Source organism: Notolepis coatsorum (assembly GCF_963971535.1).
Source record: "Notolepis coatsorum genome assembly, chromosome: 7".
Lineage (NCBI taxonomy): Eukaryota > Metazoa > Chordata > Actinopteri > Aulopiformes > Paralepididae > Notolepis > Notolepis coatsorum.
Window position 1 is genome coordinate 46,362,587 of NC_140171.1, and position 8,687 is coordinate 46,371,273.

At 41.5% G+C, this 8,687-nt stretch overlaps 1 protein-coding gene across 1 annotated transcript; it reads right to left on the reverse strand.

Annotated features, from left to right (window-relative positions):
* Positions 1-474: 474 nt before the first annotated feature.
* LOC311231643 (tetraspanin-1-like) lies at positions 475-7,715 on the reverse strand (the record flags this gene model as incomplete). The annotated part of the gene is made up of 5 exons (XM_084318271.1): positions 475-540; positions 1,294-1,386; positions 1,677-1,814; positions 6,925-7,149; positions 7,662-7,715. 5 exons carry the CDS (start codon positions 7,713-7,715, stop codon positions 475-477), a joined length of 576 nt encoding a protein of 191 aa, XP_084174397.1.
* Between the last annotated feature and the right edge of the window lie 972 nt (positions 7,716-8,687).

Consider the following 8,687-nt stretch of genomic DNA (forward strand, 5'->3'; position numbering starts at 1 on the left):
AAGAAATTCATAAGTAAATATATATATATTACATGTAAAGTACATGGGACAGAAAATGTCCCAAAGGGGTAAAGGTGAGCAGTGTTTTAGTGGGGTGCAGGAAGGTTTTAAACATAACTGTTACCCTTTATTTTTTATTATATATATTTTTTAATATAAGTAAAAGTTGTAATATTGTAATATACTAAATTATGTTATATCTAGTTAAATTAATGGAAGAACAATATAAATGTAAGGGGGATCAATAAGCTTAGCTTCCCTCTACTCCTTTTTTGGACATGTCTGCTAACCAAACACATTGCTCTTGACTTTTTGTTTATAATTCCTTTTTTTTAATGTTTTTTTTCATGTTTTTTGTTATGATTGTTTGGTTTGACGAAACAAGATACCGTGATTTGTTTGGAGGAATATGAGGAATCACATGTTCAAAAATAAACGTTTCATTCATTCATTCATTCATGACACCATGACACTTCACGCATGGCGCCTTTTGTTACTGATCCGCTTGTAGAGGATCATCGAAACCAACATGGCTCCAACCTGTAAGGGAAATGTGTCATGTAAACATTATGGTGGATTCTACACAACACTTTTCACTACAGACTACATGGTGCAACATTAAAGCAACAAGTTGAGTTGTCTGTTCTCATTTATCTACTAAGGAATTGTGCATTAAAGGGAAATTCCACCACAAATTTTGAGGAACTACAATGGGCAAGTAATTAGAATGTCCTTATACCTTGATTGTCTCTCTCCATCAGCTCTTTCTCACCATGTAACGGATAACCAGAAGTAAAAAAAAAAAAAAAAAAAAAAAAAAAACTCAGCCCCTCCCCTTCTTATGTGTGTTTTGGTAGGAATGACAACCTTTGATTGTTGTTGTCTGACTCCTGCTCTTTTTCACCTCAGTGTAGTCCTTTGTAAAGCCGGAAGCTGGAGCATGCACAGTAGTTTAGCGCTATAGCTCTGACCTGAACATAATGTAGGCTGAAAAATACTGTGTTTATGAAACTATGAACCAAAATGTATCACCGGCCTTTCTCTGTTGGTCTCCATGTGACAAGAGTTATGTTTTAACTCTGAGGTGTGAGGTATTATTTTTTTTTGTTTCCTCAGAATTTTATTTTGTAATTCAAGATCTCTACAGGTTTCAATGACCAGCAGTCATAGTTACACCGTTATTAAAATGCTGAGTTCTCAAAATTGTAATCATACACCTCAAAAGGGAATAAGAGTCCCAGGGTGATACTATTTATTCAGTTTGAACAGTCAGACTGTCATCTGTCTGCTTACCTCAATCGCAGCGATACCCAGTACAGCCGCTCCAATGAGCAGAGCATTGTCGTATATCAGCTGAAGCAGCTTGTAAGAACAGCCTTCAATTTTCTGGAAGAGAAACCGCAGGATTAGGCTCATTATTGATAAACTATATGAAAAGTCATGGCTCTGTTGTTAAGATGCATACTGTATAGTCAACTTGTTCAAGGAAATCCCACCACAAAGCAACATTAAACTCATTCATCAGATTGAGGCACAACTGATTAGTGTCAATGTGATTTTTACACACACACACACACACACACACACACACACACACACACACACACACACACACACACACACACACACACACACACACACACACACACACACACCAAACTCTAAGATGGTCTTACTGATGATGCTGCGTCCTCGCGATTGCAGGGTGAATTCTGCAGGTTGATGATTGATGTGCAACAAGGGGTTGGGAAACTACCAGTGTTGTTAAAGAACTTTTCAAAGTCAGTGTAGTTGTGGACTCCGCAGCACTGGAACTGGAAGGGAAACACAAAAATACAAAGTGTTACCAGCATCCTTTGGTAAGAATTAAGAAAATTAAGAATTAATAAGACATGTGTAGGGCCTGTAACATCAGGCATTGTCCCTATAAATATTTAAAGCGGCCCAGGTCTTTCTGAAAGCTTTACCTCCAAACCCCCTGAGTTCATTGGGTGCAAACAATCTCAGGTATTTACAAGGTCATACAGAAGAGTGTAGCTATGGTATACAAGCTTCACTGTCTGGGACATGCAGTACAGTACCTTCATCATGGTAATGGTAAACAGTGATTTCGTCACACTTTCACCATCCTCAAAGTCCTTTATTATGCTGCTTTGAAGAAATTCTGCAGCCTGAGAAGGACAAGGCAGAAGTTAGTGCTACAATAATAGTCTCTGTTGTTGTAATTACATTTTCAGTGGAGTCTCTTTCTATCTTTTCAAGTTAGGTCAATTAGAACACTGACAGTTAGTTACTGACACAGAAAATATATTTGTTTTTGTTTTAGAGAACAACATACCAATGGCTTGAATACAAGTATCACCACCGCCACAGTAACCTCTGCGATGAAGATGATCAGTATGATGATGAATAACTGGAGGAGATACATGGTTGCAGGTAAGCACACAGTAGACCAAATCGTTGCATGGGTAATATAGTGAGCTATAACTTGGTGGACGTCAAAAACTACAAAAGGTTAACACTTTCAGAGCCCAAGTTTAATCTTGATTTACCGCTTGAATGCCCACCATCCACTTCAATGTTAGCGTTAATAACGCCTAATCTGTTTTAAATTATGTGTCTAATCTGCCCGTCGCTTATCAATGACTCGTTTTCCAGTCAACATTGTCGAAGCGGATAGTTTTTTTATCTGTTCATTTTCGTTTTATAGCATTTTGAAAAGCCCTTGTTTTCAAGGAAAATATAAATATTCCATGATAATCGCCCTTTACCGGAATATTCTAGAATACACAAAAACTTTGTAATTTTTCGGCCTATTTATGAATCGTTTTCAAATAAACGCTAGATTATCGATAGTATATGTGTACGTATGCACGCTATATAGGCGATCTGAAAAATCGATTCTCTGATTTCCTCAAAGCGATCGCCCACACACACACACACACACACATAGGTGAACGCTGAGATCTCAGCGAATACAACTCTGATTATCCCAAGACTTGTAAAATAGATTCCTTACCTCAGATCAGATGTTCTCCAAAAAGATCATTCCAATTCCTGATCGCCATTCCAAAAATCGATCGCTTTTATTGATCCAACGCTACATACTGTACATATGTATTCCACACTGTTCTGAGGCTCCACAATGAATCCGATCGGCTCGGGTTACATGCCTGAGAAGTAAAATGTGGATTCCGGATTTTTCTTTTCTCATCCATTTTCATTGAGTCCATTCCAAAAGGGTGCATTACCATCTGGGAGACGATAGGGGGCGGTTTTTTCACATCTGAGCTCCTACAGGGGCTGCATACCAACGGGAGACTCGGTTGATGAAATATGAATTCAGATCGCTAATAAAAAAAGTCAAACGATAATTGTCGTCGTGGGCATTCAGGCATTGGGCTGATAAAACGTCTTATCACGTTTTGGGCATGGAAAGTGATTTAATGTATCAAGAACATGCCCTTATTCACAGTGATCACTTTCACGCCAAATAAAGACGGAAGTGTACTTAGCTGACTGGTATGATAAAAGCTAAAAAGATATATATAGAAAGACTATATTGAATCAAAGCTATCATGCACAATAATCAAATGTCCAGATTAGGACCGATGTAGTTATACATTATCTGCTGTGCTAGAAATAGTCTTTTTATGATCTCACAAGAGTGAAATACCCAGGGCCCAGAGTTTCTTGCTACGCCCCTAAGTGAATCCATACTGAGATAACATTGTACTGATTACACATCACACTGAGGACAGAAATTCTTCTCTTGTGAGATGGCCATGGTCAACTGTATGGTCAAGTAAGAATGTGTGACTTTCACAGTGCTCAAAATGACATAATAATAAATAATAATAATAATAAAAATGTCTGGGGACCCTGTTTACATACCAAAGGGCCCTATACAGGGTCCTGACCCCAAGACTTGTGTCGAATCTGCTCAATGCTCTGCATCTCAAAGCTTGATTGAATGAATGAAAACTTTATTTAACAGATTGCAGAATGGGTACAATACAGTATGGCTCAATACACACAATTGTTAAGGGGATGCAGACCAGAGAAAGACGTTTGTCTTGTTTACATCAGGGTCCCCCATTTTCAATTCATATTGACATTTATGACATACACAACATACATGACATTTATGGCATAGGGACATACAGGTATTTAGTACTGATACATTTGTGACATAAACGGTATTCAACTATACAGTACTGTTACTCATAGATCCTGACAGAGTATATACATATGATGGCGAGGGGACTGTACATTAGGAGGGGGTGGGTGGGTGGGAGAGAAATATACATACGGTGGGGAGGAGACTGTACATTTGGAGGGGGTGGGTGGGTGAGGGAGGAGACTGTACATTTGGAGGGGGTGGGTGGGTGGGGGAGGAGACTGTACATTTGGAGGGGGTGGGTGGGTGGGGGAGGAGACTGTACATTTGGAGGGGGTGGGTGGGTGGGAGAGAAATATACATACGGCGGGGAGAGAATATATACATGCGGTGGGGAGGAGACTGTCTATTAGGAGGGGGTGGGAGGTTTGGACATTTACGGTGGCCAGTTTGGAATTGCAGCCTCCCGTAGGTGCTCTTTAAGAGCGGTTTTGAATGTGGGTAGGGATTCACATTCCTTTACAGCTTTGGGTAGGGCGTTCCACATTGATGTGGCATAATTGCGAAACGTGTTTAGTCCCTTGTTTGAGCCGAATCTGGGTTTAACATGATTTGTTGAGCTTCCTCTGGTGTTGTGGTCGTGGTATTCACTGACCTTTGAGAAGTATTTTGACATGTACATGGGTACCTTAGTCGTATAGTGTATCTTGTAGACCAGGCCCATTGCAAGTTGCTGTACTCTGTCGTCTACTCTAAGCCATCCTAGGTTGTCAAAGTGGGCAGGGGTGAGGTGGGTTCTAGGGGTAAGGTCAAGTAGTAGTCTGACCAGTTTGTTTTGTGATGTTTGTAATCTTGTTTTTAGCGCCTTTGAGGTGCTTTGGTACCATGAGGTGCAAGAATAGTCGTAGTACCCTTGAATGAGTGCTCCTGCCAGAGTCTTCAGGGTATTCTTGTTTACCAGAGAGGAGATCCGGTACAAGAATCTAGTTCGTTGGTTGACTTTTTTTATTACATTGGATGCCATTTTGTCACAGGAAAGATTTGCCTCTAGGATGGAACCCAGGTAGGTAATTTCATCTTTCCTTGTGACAATATTGTCACCCACTGTAACTGAGAAGCCGTCGGTCTTGCTGAGTTTGTTATTTGAACCGAAGAGAATGGACTCTGTTTTGCCCATGTGTAATGATAGTTTGTTATAAGCGAGCCATATGCAGATTTTGCCTAGTTCCAAGCTGAGGGTTTTTTCAACCTGCAACTTGTTCTTGTCAGAGACCAGCAGGGCTGAGTCGTCCGAAAACAGGAACAAGTTGCAGTCACAGGCTGACGACATGTCATTTGCATAAATTAGGAACAGTAGCGGTCCTAGTACAGTATGCTTCCTTGTGGAACACCACAGCTCACTGTGAGGGGGGGGGATAGAGTACCATTTACCTCCACCATCTGTTCTCTCCCCTCCAGGTAGGATTGCATCCAGCTCACTGATAAACTATCAAAACCAATTGCTTTAAGCTTGTCAATCAGAATGGAGTGATTGACAGTGTCGAAGGCATTTTGTAGGTCCAGCATGACCATGCCGCAGCATTTGCCCACGTCCACCTCTTGTTTGATGTGGTCGTTCAAATAGAGAAGGCATGTGTCAGTGGAGTGGGACGTTCTGAAGCCAGATTGGAATTCGTAGATTCAATTTTTTTCCGCCAGGTACTTTTCGACCTGTTCATAGATGCAAAGACTATTTTCTCCATGACTTTCGAGATGGAGGTAAGAATAGAAACAGGGCGGTAGTTGCCTGGGTCTAATTTGCTGCCCTTTTTGTGCAGAGGGGTCACTCTCGCAATTTTGAAGTCCTTGGGGACGTGTCCCTGTTTTATGGAGAGGTTTAATATGTGTGTGATGACTGGGGTGATGGTGGCTGCTGAGTCTCTGCGGAATTTGGAGGGGATGTTGTCATGGCCAGTGGCCTTGTTAGGTTGGAGGGCGCAACATTTTTTGAGTACCTCATCGGTTGTTACCATTTCTAGTTTGAAGTCGTCTTTGCGGACCCCTAGGTTTTTGTAGTATGCTACTATGTGTTCTACCCCATAATGGCCTGATTGGGAGGGTAGTTTGTTTACCAGTGTTGTGGCTATGTTTTTGAAGAAGATGTTTAAGTAATTGGCTACATCCAGCTTGTCTGTGATGAGCGTGTTGTCCGTCTTTATGTTTATGATTGAGAATCTGGTTTTAAGTTTTTTACTGCAGCCTAGTTGATTATTGAGTAATTTCCAAAGTTCACATGGTTTGTTTTTGTTTTCCTCAGTTTTGTCATTGATGAATCTTCTTTTTTGCGGTTTTGATCATGGTGTTTACGTCATTTCTTAGTTTGTTTCTTTGAATTTTTAGTTCAACCACATGGGCTTGGAGTTCACTGTTTGAGCTTTTGGAAAGCTTTGTCTGACTTTCATGAAGTTCAGAGTATTTTTTGTCTCTGGTTTTCATAGCGGCCAGTATTTCAGTGTGCATCCATGGCTCAGCGCGATTTTTAACCCTGGAGGTTCTTAGGGGTGCCATGTTGTTGAGTATTGTTGTGAATTTGGTTTTGAATCCCAGCCATGTTTTTCAACCTGTGTACCACTGAGTTCATCTGACCAGTCCATGTTCTCCAGTTCTTGGTTAAAGGCCTCTCTAGAGTAGGTTTTGAGGTCTCTAGATGTGACTGTTTTGTGACAGCCGGCCTTCTGTTTTAGCTTTTTGCGGGTACAGAAAATCATATAATGATCACTTAAACCGCTGATAAACTTTGAACTTGAGTTTTGAACATGACTCACCATAAGCAGCATGTATCTGGTCTCCGTCCCTGCCCCGTACCAGCCCAGGAGGCCCATGATCAGGAGCACAGCGCCCACACCAATCAGCAGGTAGGGCACTTTGGTCAGCAGGTCTAGTCCTACTGGGGCGTTCTTAATGCTGTCCAGCACTGCCAGCACTCCCAGCAAAGAGCCACGATCCACCTTCACCCACACACCCACTCCCAAGATAGCTGCACCTGCCACCTGGATCATACAAACATAGGGTAGGGAAAGGAACAGAAAGAGAGAGAGAGAGAGAGAGAGAGAGAGAGAGAGAGAGAGAGAGAGAGAGAGAGAGAGAGAGAGAGAGAGAGAGAGAGAGAGAGAGAGAAAGTGCTGAAAGTATCAAGGGCGGCTTGCGCTCCAGCCTCTTTACCTTGTAACACACAAAGTTCCCTCCGCTGTGTTCATTATTGTCATTTTCTATTCACTAAAAACAGGGCAGGCCGGGTATACATTTTACATAACATTTAGACATTTTAGCTGCCGCTTTTATCCAAAGCAACTTTTGATGAAAAACAGCAGCTTATATGTCTCTGGATGTGGAGAAGGTATAGCTGCACTGAATACTGTATTTGATACTGTACTGACTGTACTGCATACTGTATTTAATACTGTACTGACTGTAGCTAACTGCATACACTACATATGGTGGATTCTTGATAATTCTACAAAAAGATTGACAGATGAGTCCTTGATAAAACACATTTACTTACAAAAATGCAGCCACTGAAGATGAACATCATAATTTTGAGCAAGCCACAACACATGTTGGCTGTTTGTGGTGGTTTCACTCTGTAAGAATAATAAAATAAATAAATACATGTACTGAAGAAGAAAAAAATTCTAAGTAATATTTTGTCACTGAACTTGGTGTTCAACTGGTATGAACATGGATATGGCTTTAATGTTTATGTTTTGTCGTTTTGGAAAATAATTCTGTAAAATGCTTGTACAACTTGTGATCAAAGGAGATGCATTTGGTATAGATAGTGACTGTCAACCATCGCGTTTTCCCCGGGATTGTACTGTATTTCAACCTTCCTTCCCGCCGTCATCCCGTTAAAATATTTTCCCGGAGGGCGGTCAGGTGGCGTAGCGGAGATTGCGCTCATCACCAGCGCAGGAGATGCTGGGTTCGAGCCCAGCTCTCGGCGTTGCTACCAGCTTGGCTGGTCGTTCATACTAATACAATTGGCAGTGTTGGGGGGTGGGAATCTGGCGTTGTGGACAGTGACGCCTACAGGTCAGGTCTCAGCGCTTACTCAGCGGGGGCAGGACTTGGTGGAGATAGCGTGCCCTCGATTTGAACGTTAGCACAGGAAGTCAGACCGGAGGACGGTTGCGACCGGATAAATGAGTGGTTTAGCGTGAAATGTATTACATTCTACAACTACTACCTACAAAAGCTTCTTCTTCTGATTTTTATTGGCAGTCAGAACAAACTTTTTTATTGGCAGAGAAGCAAAACCGGAAATGTGGGGTTGTTCCCGGAGAGCTCACTCTCGGCTGTGGTTTCTCAGTGTATAATGTATGGTGCTCTCCCTCAACATGCGAGTAGGGTGAGACAACACCATTCTTTAGTCCAAATAATACCCTACTTTATACTATATTATTGTCATTCGTTTAATGTAAAGTCAGTCTTACATTGGCACTGCTTTAACGTTGCATTTACCCATAATCCATTGCTGTATTAGACCCATGTGCCAGTATAAAATTCAATTACGTGCCCCCCTTCCCAC